This window comes from Camelus bactrianus, chromosome 11 (genome assembly GCF_048773025.1).
Source record: "Camelus bactrianus isolate YW-2024 breed Bactrian camel chromosome 11, ASM4877302v1, whole genome shotgun sequence".
NCBI lineage: Eukaryota > Metazoa > Chordata > Mammalia > Artiodactyla > Camelidae > Camelus > Camelus bactrianus.
The window spans coordinates 33,671,386-33,697,794 of record NC_133549.1 but is presented as its reverse complement, the minus strand read 5'-3'; the positions used below and the strand labels follow the sequence as shown (position 1 = coordinate 33,697,794).

Genomic DNA, 26,409 nt, shown 5'->3' with positions numbered 1-26,409 from the left:
TAATCTTGTTTATCTATTCTACAGTTTTGAAATCCCAGGCTATCCCTTCCCACCCTCCACCCCCCTGTTGTGGTTACTTTGAAGGCACTTTGATTCTGCATTTTTTTTTAACATTTTTTATTGATTTATAATCATTTTACAATGTTGTGTCAAATTCCAGTGTTCAGCACAATTTTTCAGTCATACATGGACATATACACACTCATTGTCACATCTTTTTCTCTGTGAGCTACCATAACGTTTTGTGACTTTGATTCTGCATTTGGTTTGACATACAGAGGAAGGTCTGCTGGCATTTCTTTGGTGGAACATCTACTCTGAAGATGAGGCTAAACGTAAAAGCATGCTGTATTCCAGAAGCTCTTGATCCTCCTGGGATGTGACTCCTTTGGGGATCTTATTTTAATAAGTTACAGACCCTTTGGGCCAGAAAATACATATCCATAATAAAATTTGCATAAAATTTTAGAATGTTCTTGCAACCTTTGAAGCTCATTAATACATCACTGACATAGATTCATCCCCCTCAATCAGACCTTTCTAAAAACAAATGCACATGCATGCACATATGCATAACACAACACAAGAAATGGTAAGATTTTAAGTGGCCCCCTTAGGAGTTATTTTTTTCTTTCTTTTGAATTCTTGGTTCTTAGTGCCTTGTTGCCTGCTAGTTCCTATTTCGATGCTGGCTTTGTCATTTGTGCTGGAGGGCTGCCAATCATGCTGTGTTAAATGTGGAGTTTGGGGATTTCCTGGAGCTGCTTTAAAATGTCAGTCCTTGTTTTTCTTTCTGGAAGCTGCCCTTTTTGGAAAGAGAATGAAGGAAAGAGGAAAGAAAGAGAGAAAGAAAGAGAGAGAGAGAGGGAGGGAGGGTAGGTGGGAGGAAGAGGGGAGGGAGGAATGGAGGGGAGGAAAGGAAAGGGAGGAAGGAAGAAAGAGTATGGGCTAAAGGACAAGACACTGCAGAGACCCAAGTGGATAAAGGAGGGCAGCTGCATGCAGCGGGGAGGGGGGCTATGGCTGTCTATAACTTGCCTGGACCCAGACCATTTCCTCTTTCAGGACCTTAGTTTTTTCATTTGTATTCTGAACAAGCTGGCCATCTTCTAGGACTTTCTGTTTCTGACCTTCCGTGCAGCTAATTCATTTTATTATAAACAGTTCATAATAAAAAGCAATCTCTCTCTTGGCTTACCCCTGTTCTTACTTTCCACTTCTTTTATTTCTTTTTTCCCAAAATAAACAGAGGTTGGATTAGTTCCCTCCATCAACTTCCTTTTCTTAGTGTGTCTCCTTCTGCCCAGCAATGACCTCCTGAGCCTGCTCTCCAGCCTTCTCCAGCCTTCCCTGGTTGGGTTTCTTTGCAGATTAGGCTCTCTTGATCACAACCCATGACCATTCATTCCTCTTCTTTTCTAGCACAAAGAGTCCACCATTTCCATACCAGGCTGCTTGGGCTCCACTGCCTCATTTGGGAAGCAGGCAGAAACTGTGGGGACACAGACTGGAGTGGGGCATAATGGCACCTTATGTGCACTCAGGGCTTATTGGAGAAAAGGAGATGAATTCTGGGAAGTGTGAAGCCTAACTGAGAACCCAGTGTTCTAGAAGAATGCAAAAAAAAAAAAAAAAAAAAGCTCCAGAGATACATCTAGAGGAGTTCTTCTCTACCCTGACCCAACACAATTAATTTGATGCAGGGAGTGGCAGTTGTCATAAGCACTGGTACACACTGGGCTGAACGGTCCCGTGATTGCACAATTCTAAAGAGTTGGAGTTTTCACAGGCTTAGAACTCAGGCCAGATATAGGAGATGTGTTAAAATTTATGGGCTCTTTGGGAAAAGATGATTGGCTGGAGTTCCTAAACCCTAATTGAGCTAGGTTCTAAATCCTCAGGTAGCAGGAGCCATTTGGTGGTGGGGGAAGCCCAATGATGAATGCACCAAGAAAACCCCTCAAAACTTGAATTGGGGAAGTAAAACCTTATTAGCCTTTCTTGGTACACCCTGGGACACACTATTTTTAAACACTGCATCTACTTCTTTGTGCTATGCTTCATATTACTTTATGCTCTTTACTCTAGGAAAGACATTCTTGAAAATACCCTGTCAACAGCTTCTAAACATCATACAAAGCCTCCCCAGGCCCTATTCCCGCTCCTTTCTCACTTCCAGGACCTTAAAATGGACTCATCTCATGGCAGGAGGCTCTGAGGACCAGAAATGGGTTCATATATTTAATTTTTATCCAGAAGACTCAAAGTTAAGTGGCAGAGAGAATTCAGCCCACTCCTGGGTGCCAGAAGATCTTGGACTCTCCCTGTCAACATGCTCCCTAGCCTGTGCAAGGCTGAGACACTGGGACCTCATTTGTACTCTGGCTTTGCTTCTAACTCGCTGTGTCACTTCAGGCGACTCACTTAACTTCTCTGAGTCTCTGTTTCTCCGTTTGTAAAATGAAGGGTTTGGACCAGAGATCTCCAAATTTCCCTTTAGTATAAAAATCCCCTGGCTACCAGTGATTTTCTCGTCTCATTTTCCTTATCCTTAAAGCAGAGAGAGTGATACCTGCTTGTTTACTTCATAGGGAAGGGTGAAAGCGTATGTGAAAGTGATCAGTAAGTGTCAGAACAACACAAATGTCAGTGATTGTCATTAATATTAGAATTCTTTATGCAGTTCTCTCTTTCTTCAGAGCATGTTTCATGTCTTTTACCATTTGTGCTAAAGAGCAATTCAGTGCCTTACAAGAATTCCTAAAATTCAGTCCTTGGTTTGACTGACGAGGAGGCAAGACATCAGTGCAGACAGATAAAGCTGTTGCAAGTGACAAGCATCTGATAGTTCTTCGGAAGGAAGTGGGCTAAGGCCTCCCTCAGTCCCCAGAGGTGGCCCCTTCTTGATCTCATTCAAAGGCACAAACCGTGCTTACCAAGAAACTCACGTTCTCAAATGGGTCTTTGCCCAAAGAACGAAAAGACTTTAGAGAAATGCACAGGCAATAGCAGTAATTTGAGGTGCTTATCCTTTGCCTAAACTCTGTGCATTTTCTACATTACCCCATTAACTCACTAGCACTCCCAACCCTACACCAGCCTTTGGGCGAGAGGAAGGTGATATTATCTGAGCTTTGCATTCAGAGGAAGCCCCTGGGTTGAGAGTGACAGTCCCTCTGATCACACCTGGTAGAATTCTCCCCTGCTACCAGTGGCAACCCCCCTCTTCTCTTGTCCTCCACTACCAGGACCACAGGCTGTCATTTCAGTGCCTTGTCCAGCATCAACGGCTGTCAGAAGAGAAATAGCTCCTTCAAGGTTCCCTGCTGGGGCCAAACTCCTTTGCAGTGCAAGAAATCAAGACATTTGATCAACTCAGAGGGGAAGTGAAACGCCCAAAGCAACACAGCTAATTAGGGACACAGTCAATAACTTGTCTCAAGAGGCAAAGACTAGAAACCATCCTCCACCCTCAGCCCCCATACACCCTAACAAACTAAACACTCCTTGTGCCTCTCTAGGTATCAACAGTGCTTAAACCTGAGGGTTCCAGGGAAGACGAGGAACATAATGTCTATCTGACCACACAGCACAGAGCTTCTGTTGCCACTTCTGAACAGCTGTCTCATCCCAGGCCACAGTGGTGGCCTTCATCTCCTAAGCTCCTGGCATGGGTCACTCTTAAAGAAAATGGAAGTTGTAATTCCATCATTCTGGATAGAATGAATTAAGGGGAAGTACTTTCTCCTTTTCTCTCATCCAACAGCTAAATTAACATAACCCATAGGTACAGGGCTTTAAGAAGTGAACAAGTCAGTTTGTGAGCAGTTCTAATGTGAAATATAACGGTACATTACAGCCCAGAAGCCTGGGCAGCTCTACACTTCAAATGTTACCTACCCTGAGGTAGAATACAGTGCCTTTTGCCAAGAACACAGCTGGATCAGCTCTATTTTTTTCATGGCATTAGCACACAATAAATATTTGTGGATTGATTTGGTGGGCAAAAATTCTTTGCGCTTGGATACTTTTCCATCTTTCAGCTTATTTTGATTTTTCATTCTTTTAAAATGTTTAGCAAAGGCACAGGTGGTCATTTTTCAATACTTCTGGACAGAAGGTACAGCAGCTGTCATCTGTATTTCCTGAACTGGTTTCTAAGTAACACTGATTCTCCTACTTAGGTTCTGTGTTTAAATAAATTGGGAAAGCGTTACTGAGCTTCCTACTCTGGTCTCTCCAGATTCTCAAGGCACATCAGCTTATTATTATTATTATTATTTTGAGGATGGGAAGGTCATTTTGTCGGTCGGTCTGTCTGTCTGTCTGTCTATCTATTTTAATGGAAGTAACTGGGGCTTGAATTCAGGACCTTGTGCATGCTTCCCACCCCACATCAGCTTATTAAATATACTGATGAGTTGGGGCAACAAAACAAAACAAAACAGAAAACCAGCTTTAACTTTGTTTAAACAATGGATTTCCAAGTCAATTTGATTATGGAGCCATCCCTCTCCCATTTAAAAAAGTCATAGCCACTAAAGTTCCACAAAATTCATGTTCTTTGGAAAATATCCTGGGAACTTTTATCAGAGCCCAATTTCTGAATTTTACTAGTGTTAAAATAGAGGTCCTAAGAGGGGCTGAAGTTCTTAAAGGTAGTTAGTGAGGGAGCTAGGACTAGAACTGCATTTCCTGACTGCAAACTGGTCAACCACATCCAACTAGAGGGGCCTTCCCTAAGGTGGGTCCTGGGATGCCAGGGATCATGGGTAGTCCTTGAGATAAAAGGTAGAAAGAATGTAAACATTTTACTTCATAAGAGGTCCTTTTGGAGGTAATTTGCTTAAAGATAGAGGTTGTTTTAGATGCTTTTAAAAATGGGTAAACTTATCTTACTCTTTTGTTATCTCATAGTTCTTGGAGTGTCTGCCCATTGCAGCCTGGGTGTGCCACAGGAGCTTGTGTGTTAAACGGGTAAATGAAAGAAACTAGATGGAGTCAGAGGAAGCAGGAAAGGGCCAGGAACTGAAAAGGAGTGAGAAAAGAAAAAATGTGGAGAGAGGGATGGATGAAAAAAGGGAGCCAGCAGTCAGTGACCAGTGGAGGATACTGGAGCTCTGGCAGAGAAGGGAAAGGAGACAGTTGCAGGAGATGGGGAAAAAAAAAAAACAAAAACAAACAAACAAAAAAAAAAAACCAAAAACAAAAACAAAAACAAAGCAAAACTAGGTTTTGATCAGAAAGTTTTGCTTTTAAAAAGTAAGTGACTCATGGGGCTAATTCAGATGCCAGCCACGCCAGAAGGCCCTACCCAGGAGATGCGGATCAGCACCAACTGCTGAGAGGCTCTTTATGAACTCAAATCAGGTTGTATTTATTGCACTGGTACAATAAATGTGCAAGACATTTTCTTAAGCACTACAACAATAACAGATGAGTAAGACACAGGTCTTGCTCTCAACAAGGTGACAGTCAAACGGGGGAGAAGAGCTAGGACAGGGACTCAGAAAACAAAATGCCAGGTAGAGTGTTATCAGTGTCCCTAGACGTGGAACAAGCCAATACTGAGAGGAACCAGGAGACAGGAAGATCATTTCAAGTTATGAGGCTCAAGAAGGACTAAGTAGGAGAGCCATGAGGCATTGGTAGGATTGCATGAAGCAGAAGTAAGAGAAGAGGCACTTCAAGGCACTGGAGAAGCATATGGAACAGTGAGTGGTTCAAGTGGGTTCCAGTTAGGGGCGGTGTGTGGACTGGGAGGGGTGTGGAGAGACAAGGCCAGAAAGTCTTGAAGTCACACCGTAGGGGTTTGAATGCGCGGCTGAGGTACTGATGCTCCAGGCAGGCACTAGGAAGCTAGCGACAGGTTGTGTATGTGCGTGTGTGTGTAAGGAAATAATAGCATTAGAGATGATCCCCAGGCAGGGTGACTGGGCAGAAAGGGGTGGGTCAGGAGAAGGAGCTCACTGATGGGAGAGGACTGTTTGGTTCCAGAGAGAATAACTGACCATTCAGGTGTTGCACATCAGACAATCAGAAAAATCTGGCCAGAATAGTGGCTGAGTCCTCTCCAGAGAGGATAGAGACAGTGCAAGGTTCTGGTCGTTACCTCAAGAGGTAGGGAAATTGGAAGAATGTGAGGAAAAGACTAGCCAAGGAGAACACAGCCACTGGAGGCTTAAGTTTCAGTAAAGAAATTACAGCCACGGTTGAGAACCCCAGCCCTGGAGCCGAGAATGTGTGAGTTTGAACCCCAGAAAGTCGACTAGTCATATTTAGCAAAGGGACTTCAAAGAGCTTTGGAGTCTGTTTCCTTGTCTGTGAAATGGGAGTGATTTCTATCTCAAAGGATTGAGAGCATTAATATTCTTAGCGTGGGGTTTGCACACAGTAGAAGCTAAGGAGTGATCAGCGGCCAGCGGGAAAAGGAACCGGAGAGGTTAAGGGTATCCACCTGGAGTGTCGGGAAATTGAAAAAGGGACCCTTAGGAAGCCGAAAGCCTTTCCTTTAGGCGAGTCTGCTGACCGCCCTGTGAGGGGAATGGGTCAGCGGGCCAAGGCATCCTCCGCCTGGTCCGCATCCCCAGGCACTGCCCTTTTGTCCACGCTTCCATCCAGCCGCGCCTCCCAGCCTCCCTCAGCTTCCCGCCCCCGCTCCCGCTCCCGCTCCCGCCCCCGCTCCCGCCCCCGCTCCCGCCCCCGCTCCCGCCCCCGCTCCCGCCCCCGCTCCCGCTCCCGCCAGTCCCGGGAGCCAGATGCGCATGCGCCCTCCCGCGCCCCTGCCCAACTTTCCACGTTTCACTTCCCTCCCTTTCCCTCGGCAGCTCCCGCTCCACCGCCACGATTGGCCAGCCGATCCCCGCGCCTCGGCCAATAAACGCCGCCCTGTCGCCCCCGTGTTACTGGGTAGAACAAAACAAAAACAAACAGAGCGAGCAGGGCCAGAGACGCGCCGAGGCTGCAGAGGCTGAGGTGCGGGTTCGGGAACGGTGGACCGAGGATCTGGGCGAGCAGCGGCATCCGCGGCGGCCCGAGGGGTCAGTAGCGGCGGGGCGGCTCGCGAGCTCAGGAGGAACGCGCCCGCTCACGCAGCCCGCGTCTCTCCTCGGAGGCAGCCGCTCGTTGGAGGGGGAGGGGTCGTGGAGGCCGCGGCCCAGTCAGGTCCGAGCCGGCGGGGCCGGGGTCCGCCGCCACCGCCTCGGAGCTCCGCGGGGCCGACCGCGCCCGCCCCAACGCCCCGGGCTGCGGAGGGCCGGACCCCGTTCCCTCCTTCTGGGCCCGGGCCCGGAGCTCGGCGGCGCGGGCCCGCCCCCTCCCGGACCCCCTCCGGGCTTGGCGGGGCGCGCGGGGCTCACGTCAGCGGGGGCTCCTCGTCCCCGTGAAGGCCGAGTTTTCTTTTTCCTTTGGGAGTGGGCGCCGGGAGGCGTGTTTCTGGCCAAAATCCTGTGAGGAAGGTGTGCGCCCTCCCCGCCCCCTGACCTTGGGGGCCCCCCTGAAGATGCGGCCCCGGGCCCCGCGTTCCCAGACCTGGGCCTTCCACCCGCGCCTCAGAGCCCCGGCCAGGCCGCCCTGGTCCGTCACTCCCGGGGGCCGGCCTGGGTTGGGGGTTGCGGGGGTCTGGGCCTGCGCCCGCGGCGGGGAAGCGGGTCCGGTCTCTGCGGGAGGGGCCGCTGGGAAGCGGACACGTGCCCGCCACCCCGGCCCTGCGCTAACTTCGCGGCGCCCGGGGTCGGTGTAAAGGGTCGCTTGTTTAAATGAAATCTCCCAGAGAAAACAAAGGCGGGAAGGGAGCCCCCTTTCTGTAAAACGAAGGCTACGTCTTATGCGTTTGCCAGTTTGGTACTGCAGTGCACACGGGGAGGGGGTTTTTTCAAAAGCTTCAGAACTCTGCAGACGTCAAAATTGCCCATCTCCCCATGCTTTAGGGAGAGCTCACGACGTAGCCAGCAACTGTGTAATATCTGTAGATGATTAAAGTGATTAAAAATGCAGCTTCCTGTGGAGGGTGTGTGTCACATTCTGTTTTTCCTTGTATTTTCACTGCTAAATTTTAGATTTTTGGCATTCTTGCTAACCTGAGGCTTTTTAGGCATCCACCATGCACTTTTTAAAAAAGGGACCACTGCAGATGTGTTCTAAATTTAATTTTTGGTATTTATGCCCTTAACCATCCTGTATTATAGGTTTATTGAATTCCTTACTGTCTCAGCAGGCATCTTTGAATTATACTTTGATTGGTTTTTCTGTTGTAATAATGAAAAGGGAAAAATAGTTGCTAGGAGTGCAAAAAAAAAAAAAAGATATTTTGATATTTTCTCTGCTGCCCATTTTTTCCATCATTGTAGTTGAATGCTTTTAGCTAATTTTAAGTTGCTAATTAGCTGTGCTTGTAGCCCTGGAATGAATTCAAGTACTTTCCTAGTTAACATATGGCCCAAACTTGACCCCAGAAAAATGTCAGAGTGGTTTATGGGGTATATTTCAGGAAATAGATTTTTTGAGGGGTTGGGTGGAGGGTGAGGCTCTATCTTTTAGAAAATGTCTTGGCAGTTGATTACTTCTGATTGTATGTTTCTGTGAAGCACGTTGGAGAAATGAAAACTTTAATTTCAGCCTTAATTTTGTCTGATTTGTTTTCTTACTGAAAATTGTATAGTTTAGTATGAAGGATGTGGCGTTTAGATGTTTTTGCTTTACATTTAAAAAAATTTGGGTTAAAAACCTTAAGGATTGTTAAATAACTGGAAAAAAACCCTCCCTAGTTTGAAGAGAGTAAAAACATGGAAAATATCTTTATCCTTCTCTAAACTCTTTTAAAACATCTGTGTTGCTACCAAGTGTGACTGAGTTCTTGAATGTGTTATCATTACCAGAAGACCCAGACGGAGCTTTTTTGGTTGTTATAATTACTTAATAAAAACAAGCTTGGGAAGTTATCTGTAGTCATTACCTGATAATTTTCTTTGCCTCACTGAATGTCTTTTGTGTAATAGTTTAATATTTTTAACATTTGAAAAGCATTTAAAAATACTTAAAAATTTGATACAAGAGTAGGAATCTGTGTTTTAATAAGCTCCTCTCTATTATCCCTTAAAAAAAATCTTCCTGTGGGGTATTAAAATCTTGTATTGAACTTGTGCAAACAGTAGTAGCTTTAGAAGGTCTGGGTTCTAATCCTGGTTCTACCAACTAGCAGCTATCTCTTTGGACAGATCACTTACTTTCTTGAATCTGTTTAGTTGTGTGCAAAGTGGAGTTCCTACTTTAGGGTTGTTAGAGGTACATGAAATAATGCATGTAAAATTCTTTTGAATTATAAAGGGCTTTATAAACATAATCATTTCCTTTATTAGCTAGGCTCTGCAGAAAGTATTCTCTTGAAGATTTTACTTGTGTCAAGTATGAAAAAGACTTTTGAACTGTAGCTCTAGTTTAAAAAACTTATACACATAACCTATGACATTTTTGCTTTCCTATAATGTGTGATTCATATACTGAAACAGAAACGGCATTTTCAGCTGTGGAGGACCCTAAATGTTTAGGTTTATAAACTATTTTTGTTCATATATCTCTGTGTATCTCCATATACATATTTCTAAGGTTCATTGTTTTCCCCTAAATCTAAAGTTGGTAGGAGTTATGATATTGAAAGGTATTTAAATAGAATCACATATGGCTGTTTATTCTGAATAGCATTAGAGTGGTCTCACCGTTTTCTTCTGAAGCAATCCATGATAGCATCTTAGTAGCCTAAGGATTATGCCATATTAAGAAGTTTATAATTTTACCATAAGGTATGTCTTGTGTTTTACAAAATAATACCCTTTTCTGGAGAAAAGGGCTGTAAAGCTTATAAGATGTTAAAATAGTATATACTGAGGAATTTAAAAGTCAGTTTCCCCTTTGAGTTCCAGGAGGCATCATATGTCATTGTTCTAAAATGATATCTGAAAGTGGATTATATTACATGAAAAAAAATGCTTTTTGTAATTAGTTCGTTAGTCATTTTCATTACTTTGTGCACTTTATATCTTAAAAAAAGCACACTGCTGGTGAAATGATTATGAATGCCTGGAAAGACATATATAATCTATGTGACTTAAACAGATAAATACTTAAGTACTCTGAACCACTATTTAAAACATATTTCCAGAGAGATTCTGAATCATATTTGGTTACACCTTCTGGTGATAGTTTTTCTTGAAAATATATTTTGATAGTCTTTTTTTTTTTTCCAAATGACAGTGGATTTTTATCACTAAGTTAATTGCTTAAATAAAAGGTAACTAATTTCATCCATCACGACCTTCCAGCATTAATTTTTAAGCCATTTTGAAACCAAGGTCTAAAATATTGAGATGCTAATATCATTCTACTTGCTTCCTTCTTAAATAGGTAAGAATAAAAAAAGTTGGCTTTCAGATTATAAAAATGTTATTATAGAAAATGCCAATTTAAAAAAATGTCTCCCAATCTTGAAGTCTTATAATAGTAATTATAGATACCTAGGTGATGAAATGGCAGATTTATCTGCCTTCAGATATGTTTTAGTGTGAAAAATAAGACAATCATGATATCCTTGATTAACCAAAACTGTGTCATTTGCATTTTATAGTATTAGTTCTCATAGATATTGGATAGTTCGTTACCAATGAACTATGTATATCAGATTAATTATGAGGCCTGGTACTCCTAAAAAATTTAGAATGTGTGTATACATCTTTAACCTGAAGTAAACATGTATAGGAAATTTATCTTTTAATTTCAAGTTAAAGGGGTTCTTTGGCACGTCCAGAAATTGATGTAATTTTGACACAGATAAATTTGTCAAGAAGTCTGAAACCAAATGTTAACTAAGGGAAGCTACTTGAAAGTAAACTCTTAAAAAAAAAAAAAAGGAATTATGTGGTGATTTTTTTTTTTCACAGTCTGATTAAGTAAATTGAATTTACCTTAATTATATCAGTTTGGAAGATGTTGAAGCTTTTTTTTTCTTTTTAAAGAAACACATCCCAAAGGAAGACTTCTGTTTGGTAATTTAATCAGTGCAAGTGGAATTAAAGAACAATGGATGTAGAAAACGAGCAGATGCTAAGTGTAAACCCTTCAGGTAACTGATAATATCTTGAACCTTGACTGTATTGTGAGCAAGTTTCAGGCCATACCAGATTTTGTGAAAACATGATATTAAAATTGTCTTTACTTTCAAAGCCATCTTATTCATGTTATAAGGAAAGAGGTCATATTGTTTTTATAGTCAAGTTTGTGATTCTTATTTTTATGGAAATTGATCACTGTTGTATTTTTCTGCCCATCCTTTCACATTTCATACATTTTTTCTCCACTATTTGTAATAAACTATATGGTGCAGAAGGGAGAAGAATAGCGAACCTGCTCATTACTATTCTCACATGAGCTCACTAGTGGTTTCTACAATATAAACTATATTGGTATCATTGATCTCTTTCCTAACTAATAATTTATATATTATGAATTAACTATGGGTATTTTCCCTGTTTTTTTTCATGATGCTTCAGTAGCACATTATTACTGTAAAATGGTTTTGCAGAATAGATATTCAAAAGCTTAATAACTTCAGACAACTTGAAATGTGTATATAGCTTTCAGAATAATCTTTGTAGAGAGTTAATTAGAATTTTGAAATATTCTGAATTGTCAGAGCTTTTCATATTGGTGTATTTTAGGTAATTCTTTGCTTTATAATTAACATTGAAAAGATCTCTTTTCTATAATTTAAATATATTTTATTTTTAACACTACAGCTTCATTTTTTCAATCACTCTAATTCATGATTGTGTCCAGTTATATAGTTTTCTTTGATCTGAACAGACACTTTGAAGTTGAAAGTGTTATTTTGTATTTACAAATGTGATTTAAAGTGTGCTAGAAACTTATAGTTGAAAAAAATTATACAGTAATTAATGATTATTTTGATGCTGCTGTAATCAATAGCTATATGAGTGCTTGTATTTTAGGGTTATAAATGGGTATCGTGTCCCTGCTTTGATGTGGTGGGGATGATAATAACACAATTTAAGAATATATTTCACAGATAGGTAATTGTTTCTTTTCTGCACTTTCCAGTATGCTGTCCAGTAGCCACATATGGCTGTTGAGCACTTGAATTGTGACTTTTCTGAATTGAGATGTACTGTAGGTGCAAAACACATACCAGATTTTGAGAGACTTAGTATGAAAGGGAGAAGATGAAATCCTCAGTAACTTTTTAAATTGATTGCATGTTGAAATGATACAATGGATCTACTAGATTAAATAAAATATATTAAAATAAATTTTGCTTATTTTTATTTTTTATTTTTATTATTTTTTTCATTTACTTAGATTTCATTTGAGTTCCTTGCTTTAGTTTTTAATGTGGATACTAGGAAACTGAAAATTACATACTTGGCCTGCATTATATTTCTGTTGAACGGCATAGCTCTAAGTTTTATACTTTTTGTTTTCTAACTATAGCAAGTCCTAGTTCTAATTCTGTTCTTGATGCCCCTCCCTGATTATATTACTTAGATTTTATTTTCTTCATTTTCTTCTTAAGATCCTGATAATTTAAGTGACTCTCTCTTTTCTGGAGATGAAGAAAATGCTGGGACTGAGGAAATAAAAAATGAGATAAATGGAAATTGGATTTCAGCATCCTCCATTAATGAAGCTAGAATTAATGCCAAGGCAAAAAGGCGACTACGAAAAAATTCATCCCGGGACTCCGGCAGAGGCGATTCGGTCAGTGATAATGGAAGTGAAGGCCTTAGGAGTGGAGTCACTGTACCGAACAGTCCAAAGGGAAGGTTGCTAGATAGGCGATCCAGATCTGGGAAAGGAAGGGGACTACCAAAGAAAGGTTGGTATATACCACATCCAAAGAAACAAATGGAAAAAATACTGTCTGATTCTTGTACTGCAGGTTCCTTATTCTAGGAGTGAAACTTAAACTGATAATGTAAGGTTTTGTGGTTTGTATATATTTTTACATAGTAATAATCTGAGGACCATGCCACTTTTTTTTTAGGTTGACCTTTTTTCTTGTTTGGTTAGATTTAGTTTACTTGAGCAGAGCTTTATCTTATTGCAACCAAAATACGCAACAGTGTTTTTCACAGTTATGTATCTCTAATTCTGCATGAAAGAGGTAGAATCAGAAATTCATCATGCCTATGTTTTAATAGATGTAATTAAGTATATCCATTATTAAGAACACATGGTAAATATAAACCTGATTAGTAATATCTGGAACAGAATTTTAATGATTTCATAGATCTGGTTCTGAGTTTTCTCTGTTGCTCTGTTTATTTCAGATACTGAAGTGGAATGATCTTGTTTCAGTGCTGTATCTTCAGTGCCTGAAGTAGTGACTAGCAATGTAGATACTTACATGTACAGGGGTCTGTCGGCTTCTGTCTGTAGTAGGATTTTGATATAGTTTAGAGATTTCATCAGCTTCTAAATGGTGGGAGTCTCAAATTACGGCTTAGGATTCTTGTAAAATGTTTTTGTGCCCTGTCAAAAATTATTATTCTTGTTGAATGGCTCTGCAACCATTGGCTGGGTCAAAATGAAACCTAGTTACCAGATTCTTTCTTGCTCTGATGCCAAGGATTATACTCTAGGTGTAAAATAAAAACCTCCAAAAAAAAAAATCGGTGATACTGTAAAGTTCTTTAAAAGTAATGTAAGATATTGAGCCTTATAAAAACATTTCAATAAGTTTATTTAGTAAAGCAACTTGAAAGATGAAATTGTTAAACTTCTGGTCAATTTGTATGTAGAAGTAGAAATGATGATCGGTTCTGTTAATGCTTTAAATAGCAATTAATTATTTGTAACTATTGCTATTTGTAAAATATAGTTTAATGTGTCCTTTCAGATCTAAAAAATATTTGACTTTAAAACATTTGATGATGGTCACTGTTGTCTTTGTTGAATAATCTCTCCTTTGTTGAATTTTCTATGCCATGTTGTACTGGCTCAACATATTTTGTTTTGTTGCCAAGAAATATCAAATAAAATTTAGAGCTCAACTGTAGTATCATGTGCCTTATACAGCTATTTTTATGATTTTTTTGGTTTGCTTTTGCTTTTATTTTAAAGCATCTGCTTTTTTAGTTTTAACTTTGTAAGCTATTTCAACTTCATGCTTTGGAAATAGGTTATAAAATATGTAAAATCTAATCATTACTGAGAAAGCAGTGATCTGAATAAAAAGAGGTTTAAAGTATAACTAAGCTGGCAAAAAAAAAACTGTAGAAATTAAAATACAGTTTTCAGCTGCTATTAACACTTGAACATCTAGAATTATTTCAGATTTCAGTTGAAATTTATGAAATATGGATTACTTTATATTCTTTCCTTTCTCAATTCTGAACTTTTTCAGGCGGTGCTGGAGGCAAAGGTGTCTGGGGTACACCTGGGCAGGTGTATGATGTGGAGGAGGTGGATGTGAAAGATCCTAACTATGATGATGACCAGGTATAAGTGTTTTTTTTTTATTAATATATATATTTAAAATGCTTACAGACTTTTTTGACCTCATGTTTATAGTTTACTCATATATTTGCCAAATCATGTATTCTGTGTCTATAGCTGTCAAATCATATATATGTGGTTACATATAGTACATATTTTATTTATGTGTGATTATATATAGTATGTATGTAACATGAGTGTGTATATATGTGTGTACACATGTTGCACACTCTTAAGTCATATATATACACTCAGTACTTTCAGACTGTTAGTTTAATTTTGGATTAGGAAACCAAGTTAACTGATAGTAATGGATGCATAATTTTCACTTGGTTTCTGAAGTGAGTCAAAAGTAGGTTTTTACAAATTCGCTTAGGATTACTAAGATGACATTTTTTCAATACATTCTGTTGAGTTAATATACTTTCTATCATACTGATAATTGAGAAGGATATATTCTTTTCAACATCATAAGGGTTATGGAAACTAAATTCTTTTAAAATATTATAGTTTAGGATGGTAACTATATGGTGAATTTTATTTTTGGAACATGTAGACCTTTTTTCTAGGGACAGTGTTGAAAATGTAAATTTTTAATAGATTTTGTGGTGAATTTATATGTATTTATCTTTGTAATGGAAAAAGTTTAACTTACACAAAAGCAGAATAGTGTAATGAACCCATTTGTACTTATCTCTCACTTTACCAACTTCAATTAAAATGTCATGGTCAATTTTGTTTTATCATGTACCTCTGTTTACTCTTTCTCTTGTGTCTGCCCCACCCCCGCTGTCCTCTGTATTATTTTGAAGCAAATTCCAGATGCTGTGTTATGTTTTTTAAGTACTGTCTTTGCATAAGATAAGACATGGTGATGAAAATTTTAGACAGGAAATCATTAGGGTATATGTTAGATTGTTTTTATTGTGTATTGTTTATAGGTATGTATTCATCTAATTTAATAGTTGGACATGGAAATACTTCTAAGAGAACATGAAAAAATATACTTTAAAACCAGTAGGAGTCAAATACTGCAGAATCTTTGCTAAATATTCTAATTTTAATATAGTTTTAAAAGACTTAAAAGTGTATATTGTTAGACTGAAGCCAGTCACAATTTGCATATAAATATTTCAGGGCTTTTTTGCAGAGAAGGGGGATATTGGACATCTTATTCTTTTTGAATTTCAGTTGAATAGTACTTTTCCTTAGAGATTTTTGGCCACTACAGCATTGCTTCTTGTTATAAGGACTTTTATTATGATAATACTAATCATGAAGGCTTTGGTTCCTGCTGTTTATTAAGTGAAGTTTTAATGAAAATACTAGGTATGATAGGAAGCCATCTTAAAGCTTTTTGGTCACTGAAGGATTGGTTTTGTGGGAGAGATAAAAAAAATTAACAGAAGATATATAGGGGATCAGGAGCAAGTCATATGTTTGCTGTGGTTAGTGGTTCTAATCTGTATATTGGTTTATCGTATTCAGGTTTTGTAAAAGAACAGTAACATAGATTCTGTTTTTATCGAAGTGATCAAAACATGTAGTATGTGATCAAAGCATGTAGCATGTCTTTTTCTTGCCCTGAATGGGGATTACTGAACAGTTAGAATATAATATTATGAAACAATTTCAGTTTCTCTGAATATTTTGTTCTTTAATATATTATTCTTCTCCCGCTTCTTCCTCTTCCAGGAGAACTGTGTTTATGAAACTGTAGTTTTGCCTTTGGATGAAATGGCATTTGAGAAGACTTTAACACCAATCATACAGGAATATTTTGAGCATGGAGATACTAATGAAGTTGCGGTAGGTTTATAGTTAAAAGTATAATTTATTTAATATAGGAGAGAAAATACTATTAAAAGCAAAACATCATATCCAGAATGATCTGGATCACTGAAAAAGTTTAAGCATTTTCTTCTGCATAAATGAATTTCTAACTAAGAAGTGAATAAAATTTTATTAACTTAGACCAGTTCTTACCTATTTGGGATCTGATGATGAGGGCTATGTGCCATTTCCTTCTCTGAAAAATGGCACAACACAATATTTTAATAATTTTTGTAATTGTAACATATTTTTATAATTGGTAGTTTATAAAATATAATTTTAACAATTTCAAGGCATTTGTGTACCTTCTGAAACCTCAGGGGTGTTAGTTAAAAATGCCTTAGTTCCATTTTTTTGACATTCATTCAATGCTCAGGATTAGGATAAAATTTATTTTTGTACCCTGCCCCAAAAAGAAAGAACACAGATGTAAAGATTGAAAAAAGAATGTATACAGAAATCAAGAGAACGAAAGTGCTTTTGAAGGATAATTTGCATGGAAACCTTAACTGTGTTATGAATTGTTCATAAAATCTGAAAGGGTAAATTGTTAGTCTAGTTTAGTATTACTGATTCAGAGTAATAAAATTGCATCTCTGTAGAAGACTTCATTAATTTAGATTCTTTTAATTCAGATTGGGCTTTCTTGGTTTGTCTGATACTGTGAGGTTTAATATCTTTGGATTTTTTTTTATAGGATTTGAATATAAAACAAATATTTGTTCAGTGCATACCATGTGGAGATATTTGTAATAGGTGATTCCTGCCCTTTGGAAAGTCAGTCAAGTGAAGGAAATGATACATGAATAGATTATTACACTGTTAAACATTCTATTATAGAGGAAGAGTTTAGCTAAGTCCTTTGAGGGCAGGGACTTTGAAATCCTCTTACCTACCTAGTATGGGACCAGTGGTATACTATGTGTTTATTAACTGAGTAGTACTATGAACAGAGTGTTTTGGAAGCATAAAATGGAGAGTAGTGAGTGATTCTGAGCTATCTAAGGATGGTTAGGAGTTTGCCCAGGTAAGATGATTGAAGGTGGTTTTACAGGAAGGTGTATCATGTTTAAAGTCAATGAGTTGTTCAAGTGCAGTCCAAGAAGATGAAATGGAAGTGGAAAGAGACTACTGACAAGGACACCAGTTAGGTGGCTGAGAAAACAGTTCTGGGACCCTTTTAGTAGTATAGATGATTTAAATATTCTGAGAAGCTAATTAAAAAGGAAGACACTCTTAAGTAACTGAGTTAGAATTTAGCTTCTGGTCATCCTGCCTATATTCCACTTTCCAAGTTGGTCACTCCATCTGGATGCCCTTAGCAAATACTTAATTTTTCTGTGCTTTGGGTATGGTGAATATGATGATAATACCTCTCTCAAAGAGTTGTTTTGAGTATTAAATAAGATAATATAAAATAAGGTGGCTGTTAGTATAAATGGTCAAAAGTATTAGCTACTTCTATTATATTTTTAAGAGGAAATTTTACTTTATCCCAGCTTTTAAAATGATAATCCTACTTAAAAACAGTGGTTTAAGATCTTATTTTAGACTTTATATGGAAGTATAAAGTACTTGTGTGAAGAGAAAGCTTTGAAGAAAAGTAGAATACAGCTTATGATAATGTAAAATGAATTTCTCCAGAAATGCTCACAAAACAATATTTCTAAAAATAACAGAATATAAGGGTTAGTTAACTCTTAACACCAAACTTTGCAATATTATGTAGTTTAATAAAGTATATAGGTGTAATTCACATTATTGAGTTTAGTGATGTTCCGAGAGATAAAGCTTGACTTAAGTGGATCAGTATCTAATTTATATGCATTACATTTAAAGATGTATTCTATCCCCCAAAATATGATGGCTTCTCTTGTTATTTCCAAACAGGGAAAGGTAAGGATATGTAGATAAAAGCTTGATTTTTTCAAAAATTAAATAAAATTGAACTATAGTCAGTGACATACCTTTTTTTTTTTGGAATAGGAAATGCTAAGAGATTTAAACCTTGGTGAAATGAAAAGTGGAGTACCAGTATTGGCAGTGTCTTTGGCGTTGGAGGGAAAAGCTAGTCATAGAGAAATGACATCTAAGCTTCTTTCTGACCTGTGTGGGACAGTAATGAGCGCAAATGATGTAGAAAAATCATTTGATAAATTGTTGAAAGATCTACCCGAATTGGCATTGGATACTCCTAGAGCGCCACAGGTTTGTATGATTCTTCTTCTTGTTTATCCTCTCCCTCTAGTACCCTTGCATTACAGAACTTTAATACATGCTCCTAGGATATTTTAGTAGATGAAAGAGGAAAACCTGGCTCATATTCCCTACCACACAAAAATAGTTCTCTAACGTTTTAGTTTATTTTTCCTCAGCGTCTTTTTTTTCCCCAAATGTAATTTTCATCACACTGTAATTTTATATCCTACTTTTCCCATGCTCTGTGTAGTTTTAAGGTCTTTTTTTTTTTTCCTCTCTGTATATTTTCTCTTATATGTAGCTTGGCTGTTTTTTGAGCTAGGATTTAAAAAAAAATGTAAATTGTTATAATTGAGGATTGAATTTGCTTGACTAATGTTTGTTATAAAAATAATCGTAAATAAGGTTGTTCCCTTTTGTAGCTTTGTGGGGAAATAATTAGAAAATTCATGACCTGTGTATGCTTTTGTTTAGATTCTGTCCTCAAAGCCTTGTACTTTTATTAGGTTTAATACATACTGACACTATTATAGGACTTTCTGGTTTGAAATTGAAAATGTGTGAAATCGTTGCTATTTACCTGACCAAAGTTTTAAAGCAAGGTAGGAACACTTTATTTAAACGTTAATTTAGGAATAGATACAGGTAGGTTAACCTCGGTGCTGTTTCTGTTATACTTCCCTGTGGTAGGCAGTAGTCTGTGTTAGGTGTTGAGCTGTGATTCAAATGTGGACTTCTTTTTCTTTTTATACCAAGACCCATACTTAAAAATATTGTGCACAAGTTCATACTCATTACAGAAGTTTTGAAAAATAAAGAAAAGCCAAAAGGAAGAAAGGCCAGCAGAAGTAATCAGTTAACTGTTAACATTTTGGTGTTGAATCTTCCATTCTACTTTTTGTGGGTATATATCAATGTGTGGTTTTATATATCCTTACGTTTTTCACTTGTTCTAATAAAAAGTGGAATCATACCATCTATGCTATTTTGTAAACTTGATTTTTCTTACAAATCCTACACATTTCTTACATATGTGGTAAACACACTTCCCTCTGGCCACGTGGTATACCATCTTAGGTATATACATTTAACTACACCTATTTACATTTATTGTTACACCTGTCTACATTTATTGTTAGACACTAGGTTGTTTCCAATTTCTATAAGAAATAATGCTGTGAACATTCTTTGAGATAACTATTTCTATACAAATTTTCCCTCTCAGTTAAATTCCTTTAATCAGTTTTTTGAGAGACTGTAGTCCAGTTTTGGTTTTTTTATTCCCCAGAAGAGAGGTTTCTCTTGACTTCTAAGTCACTGATTTAACAAGTATTTTTGATCATGCACTGTTTCAGGCAGTGTGCAAAGTGTTGGGGATTCAGTAGTGAGCAAAACAGATGTGCTCCAGCCCTGCCCTATGGCACTTAACTTGAAGGTTAAGATGGGGAATGTATGCCAAGCACAACTAGTAGGTGCTATTTAAATAGGTGTTTTTTGAATAGTCCAGCATGTCTTAGGTATTGGCTGTGTAGTTCAACCAGTCTTCATTGTTTATGAATTTAGAAATTGTGTCCTATAAAGGTTCATTTTAGATTTTTTATATAGCTCTTTTTTTTCCCTTATTATAGTTGGTGGGCCAGTTTATTGCTAGAGCTGTTGGAGATGGAATTTTATGTAATACCTATATTGATAGTTACAAAGGAACTGTAGATTGTGTACAGGCTAGGTAAGTAAATTGATTTTCCTACTTAGACTTTTGAAATAGGGGAAATTCTACAATTCTATTGAAATAACACTTGAATTAATCAGACATTGTGGACATCGCTGTTATTTGAGTGTACTCTCCACCGTTAAAACAAAATCGAGAGATTCTGGACATATAACAAAGAGGACAGTACATAATGTGGAAGTTCTGGGTTTTAGCTGAACTGTTAGCTACCTCGTGCCACTTTCTCCTGGCTTCAGTTTCTTTATTTATAAAATGAAAAGATGGGACTTTAAATGTTCTTTAAGGTCCCTTCAGGTTTTAGTATTCTGTAATTATAAGATGGACAGTATTAACAAAGGAGCCCAATTTTCAATTTTATTTTATATTTTAGGAAATATTTTTCACTTTTGTTCTTTGGTATAATTACAAGCTAAATATGATATTTGAGTTATACTATATGATTTTTCACAACTTTCAGGAACCTTAGATTTGAACTTATTTATGTCTGAGGTCTTACTTATGTCTAAGGTTTTCATAGGTGTAGATACTAATTTTCTAGGACTGCTTCAGGTCACAGTGGAATGGTTGCCCTAGTGGGAACGCATGGATCTATGTAAAAGTTTTAGGTAAAACGTTCTCAATGTTAGATTTTTGTTGACTGAGAAATGGAAATAAGTGAGTATGAGAATATTAATATGAGAAGCAACTCTTTTTTCGTTCCCAACTTTTTGTTTTGAAAAATAGTTTGAGACTTGAATTTTAGGTTGCTTTTATGTTATATGTGAAAGCTTTTAGTGTATATGCATTTCCTCCTCTCCCCAGTCTTAGCCATAATTTGGTCAACCTCAAGCATGTCCAAATATCAAAGTTAACTTTTTTTTTGGGTAGAGCTGCTCTGGACAAGGCTACTGTGCTCCTGAGTATGTCTAAAGGTGGAAAGCGCAAAGACAGTGTGTGGGGCTCTGGAGGTGGGCAGCAGTCTGTTAATCACCTTGTTAAAGAGGTAACTGTTGAATATTATCTTTAACTTAAAAATTTGTATGTATTTTTCTACGGAAATAAACTCTGCCCTCTAGCTGGTATTTGTTGGACAGAAATTAAGTTCATTCTTATAGCTGCAACTAGAAAATCCTTCCATATTTGGCTTTATGCTCTTTTGCTATAAATTGTGTACTAATTATGTAATTATTAAATTTTTATGGTTTCAGTTTCTCTGACTTAAAAATAAGACTATGTTAGGTTAAAAGGGCTTTCATGAATAATTTTAAGAAGGCTGTATGTGAACCTTAAAGGAGTACCTGAAGTCTTTTTCTTAAATTAATATTTAAAAATTTTCAAATACTGTTGAAATAAGAGTTTCTTGTTTTGTAGTTACAATAAATGTCCATTTTTATAAAAGCGACTTGAAACTGGATGGTCTTAGATAATAAGTTATGAATTATGAACACAAGAATAGATGAGAGTGGTAGATTTCTATAAGGAAGTTCGCTACCTATATGCATGCTTTAAAAGAAAAAAATAATTGTTTTTTGCATTAATGCCAGATTTAATCTTTGGATTTTTTTTTTCCTGGCAGTGAAGTGATGTTCTATAGTAAGAGACCAAAAAAAGTATTTAATTTTCTTATTTGTAGGTTTTTAAGAAAATTAGAAGATTTATAGTACATATGCTTCTGATTTTTGAGTATAATCTTTTCATGTGACTATAGATTTGATATTTAATGACTATTTTAATGATATGTATACCAAGTTTGTTTAGGAGCTCAAAATACAATTAGAGCTTTGATCATTTTTGCTTTTATGTATGTTAAGTTATGTAAATTGGTGTTTTTAATGTCATGATTATAAAATCTATTTTTTTAAATTAAAAAGTTTTTAGAAATTTTTTGTAAGGTATAAAAACAGTCAAGGTATCAAGGCAACTCAGCAAGAAAATGAAATAGAAGGCATCTAAATTGGAAAAGAAGTAAAACTATGTTCCCAGATGACATGATCTGTTTACAGAAAATCCAAGTGAATCCTCACACACAAAAATAAAAACACCACACTATTAACTTATAAATGAATTCGTCATGGTTACAGGATACAAGATCAATATACAAAATTCAGTTCTAGTTCTTCTTTACACTAGCAATGAATAAATGATCTAAAATGAAATTAGTAATAATTTTTAGTACAATAGCATAAAAAAGATGAAATTACCTAGGAATAAACTTAACAAAAGAAGTGCAAGCCTTGTGCACCAAAAAAACTGCAAAACAATTGAAAGAAATGAAAGAAGACCTAAATAAATAGATATCCCATGTTTATGGCCCGAAAGACTTAATGTTGTTAAGATAATACACCTGCCAAACTATTTTATGGTATGTGAATTATCTTAGCAAAAAAATGGTCAAGATCAAAATGAAATAAAACTACCAGTAAATGTGTTTGAGGTTGACATTATTTAGGTTAACATACTCATTTTACATGGAAGGATGAGTTAGACAAAGAGGACTATTATAAATATATACACATATTTATAATTTTTCATTCTCAAAAAATACATGGAACCCAATGGGAAACATTTAAATACTTTGTAACATAACAAGGTTAAAAAGCTAAGTGATATGATTTAAATAATAAATGTCTTAGCTTATAAATACTTTATTCAAGTGCCATGCTTTAAATATTTATTTTCCTAAAGCATGATAATAGGAATTATTTATCAAGATGTATTCTGTTGATTAACTTTTACTTTTTATGAAAAACCATTGTAATAGTTGGAAGTAGAACATAATGAGATTATTTTATTCAGTCGGCCAACATTCATCGAGTGTCTGCTAGGTGCAAAGGCAATTTTAACAGGCAATGTCTAGGGGAGAACATTCCTAGTTGAAGTTCTTGTGCCTAAAAACCTTTCCTCCTTTTCTCTGGAGCCATAGATGTTATTGTGCAGATTTGAACAGGAGGGTCAAGACTTGCCTCTTAGCTATAACTGAAAGCTGAATTACTGATGAGTGTTTTAGAAAATGGGTCTCAAATCCTCAGTTGTAGAGAACAAAGAAAACTATATGGAAATCTTTACCTAAGTCTAGTTAAAGCCTTATTATCATCTGTCATATTTTGGCTCCCAGTGCAATATTAAGATCGTCCTGTTGGAAATGAGTTTGTGCCACTTTAAAAATTTATCTGGAGACTTTCAGTTAGTGCCCTCTAGTGGTATTTAGGATTCCTTGTTTTACAGAGAGCATTGAAGCATTATGGTCACAACTCAAACCATGCACATCTTAAGTCTACTTAGAGACACACCAAAGCACTGTGTTCCCTTCATGATTGTTAACCAATTTAAAAATTGAGGATTTACTTTTTAATTATGGAGAAATTCTGTTAGGATTGTGTCATTGTCAAATCTATTCTTAGACATCTATTTGTGACCTAGTTCATCATGTAATATATTGAGATGAGGGTAAATAAATCCTTTTGGCAAAGCACAATTTTAGAAAAAATCAAGAACTCTGACATCTCAATTTTTAAATCTAATAGATTGATATGCTGCTGAAAGAGTATTTACTCTCTGGAGACATATCTGAAGCTGAACATTGCCTTAAGGAACTGGAAGTACCTCATTTTCACCACGAGCTTGTATATGAAGTAAGATTACTTTGACATTCCAAAGGGGATTATTAGGTGTTCCTTTTTTTTCCATTTCTCTTTTTTTTTTATTAACATATAGTCGATTTACAATATTGCATTTGTTTCTGGTGTACAGCATAGTGATTCAGTTGTGTATATATATGTGTGTGTGTATATACCTCATACCAATCAGAATGGCCATCATTAAGAAGTCCACAAATGATAAATGCTGTAGAGGATGTGGAGAAAATAGAACCCTCCTACACTATTGGTGGGGATATAAACTGGTTCAGCTGCTATGGAAAACAATATGAAGTTTCCTTGAGAAACTAAAAACAGAGTTATCATATGATCCAGCAATCCTACTCCTGGGCATATATCCAGAGGGAACCTTAATTCAAAAAGATACATGCACCTCAATGTTCATAGTAGCACTATTTACAACACCCAAGACCTGAAAGCAACCTAAATGTCTATCAACAGATAAATGGATAAAGAAGTTGTTGAGGGGGAGGGTAATAGCTTAAGTTGTAGAGTGCATGCTTAATATGCATGAGGTCCTGGGTTCAATCCCCAGTACCTCCTCTAAAACTAACGAAATAAATAAATCGTATCACCTCCCTCTGCACCCCTTCCAAAAAAGAAGTTGTGGTATATGTATACAATGGAATACTACTCAGCCATAAAAAGAATAGGTGTTCCTTTTTGCATCACAGTGACTTAATGCTTCTTCAATAACATACATTTTTGTTTTCTTTTTAGAAATTTTAATATTAAGGGAGTTTTTAAAATTTTTTATATTTATAGTTAACAAATTGAAGAAAAGAAATCTGATAGATTTTTAGAAGTGGTTTCTTATATGAAAATGACCAAAAATTCAATCATTCATTCATTCAATTTTTAGGCCATTGTAATGGTTTTAGAGTCAACTGGAGAAAGTACATTTAAGATGATTTTGGATTTATTAAAATCCCTTTGGAAATCTTCTACCATTACTCTAGACCAAATGAAAAGAGTAAGTATAACATTATTTTGAACTGTTTTTAGGCCTGTACCTTAAATATAATGATCAAATATGGATTATGAATTGTCAATGAAATTTTCTTTCAGGTATGTTCAGTAATATTATGCCTTTATATATTTTTAAATGGTATTGTTTGTTTGAACCTTTTAATCCATTTCTTGGAAAGTAATATTTCAGTGTTTTTTAACCTGTATTTTGAAAAATATATTGTGTATTCTTCAAGAGTTCTAAGATAAAATTTTTTGTATATCTAGAGAGAAATATAAGCTTTTAACAAATTGTAAAGTACTTAATTTATTCCCATTTATAATTGTAGGTATTGTTATTAAAATGTTGATGAAGTTCTTACTTGCCTTTTATTTTTTTTAAATGTAGAAATGTATTATAGAGAAGTAGATGGGGAAGAAATGTGTCTGATATCCAATGTCTGCCTGAAGCTCTTTTGAGAGAACAGTTTTAAAGAAAATGTTCTGTGACAAATGTACTTACTCTGTACTTTTCAAGGTGCAGATCTGACTTTAGTCTAATTATATGAACATTTGGCTTTAAATATAGCTTGGTAACTATGATGGGTTTTATGGCATTTTGTATTTTATATGGGCTAACAATTCTGTATATAATTCCATTGTTTTAGGGTTATGAGAGAATTTACAATGAAATTCCAGACATTAATCTGGATGTTCCACATTCATACTCTGTGCTTGAGCGATTTGTAGAAGAATGTTTTCAGGCTGGAATAATTTCCAAACAACTCAGAGATCTTTGTCCTTCAAGGTACTTTATTACTTTCTCAATGTAAAACTCTCAGTGAGGTGCTTGGGAAGGCTAAGCTAATTTTCTATCATTTCATTTCTGTTAGAAAATAATAGTATCTTTCCTGAAGTCGTTCAAGAGTGAAGGCCATCTATTTTGAGTTTATAGAGAAACAAGGGCAAAGCTGATTTTGTTCTCTTGTAAGTGGTAAATCTGCACAGGACTACCTCATGAAGCTCTAGATCACTGGAAGGAAAACTAATTTGTGGAGCAGTTCTGTGTACAGGCTCTAAGTAGTTTAAATGTTATTTCAGAGTAGATATCACCAGTAAAATGAGAAAATTGAGGCTTACGGAGCTGTAATGTACCTTTTCTAAGGTTACACATAGTAGAAGCCAAAGAAGAATCCAGACTTTTTCTGGCTTTAAAGATATAGGCTCATTCCAGTACTTCATGTAGTTTCCTTTTACTCCCTTATAGAATGGAGAGTTAGGACTGATTGGATTTTACCTTTCTAGTGTGATTCTTTGGAGGTATTATACATGTGCTGCTAGGATCAAACTGTAGGAGTTTTTGTTATTGTTACAATATAAGCTTCACTATATTGTATAAAAGTTTAGTAACAGATAAACTTCTTCTGTGGGTCTTTTTAATGTATATTTTAAGACATTTAATATCTATAATGTATATTTTAATGTCTATTTTATATAATTTTTAGATGAAACAGTTTCTAACCTTTGTGTATTTTTATTTAAGTGCATTGTGAGAAATCT

The 26,409-nt window shown here is 36.6% G+C and overlaps 1 protein-coding gene across 2 annotated transcripts in view; it reads left to right on the top strand.

The window, feature by feature from the left end:
- Positions 1–6,882: 6,882 nt before the first annotated feature.
- PDCD4 (programmed cell death 4) overlaps positions 6,883–26,409 on the top strand; it is a 20,926-nt gene continuing 1,399 nt past the window's right edge. The window contains exons 1-11 of one of the 2 annotated variants that reach the window (XM_074373643.1): positions 6,883–7,040; positions 11,007–11,113; positions 12,581–12,883; positions 14,414–14,508; positions 16,201–16,314; positions 18,325–18,546; positions 20,166–20,263; positions 21,134–21,248; positions 23,770–23,877; positions 24,764–24,874; positions 25,518–25,657. In XM_074373643.1, coding sequence (XP_074229744.1) covers positions 11,071–11,113; positions 12,581–12,883; positions 14,414–14,508; positions 16,201–16,314; positions 18,325–18,546; positions 20,166–20,263; positions 21,134–21,248; positions 23,770–23,877; positions 24,764–24,874; positions 25,518–25,657 — 1,349 coding nt within the window. In that variant the 5' untranslated portion in view covers positions 6,883–7,040; positions 11,007–11,070. The remainder of the gene's footprint in view (positions 7,041–11,006; positions 11,114–12,580; positions 12,884–14,413; positions 14,509–16,200; positions 16,315–18,324; positions 18,547–20,165; positions 20,264–21,133; positions 21,249–23,769; positions 23,878–24,763; positions 24,875–25,517; positions 25,658–26,409) is intronic. The other variant, XM_074373644.1, reaches the window with a different exon arrangement.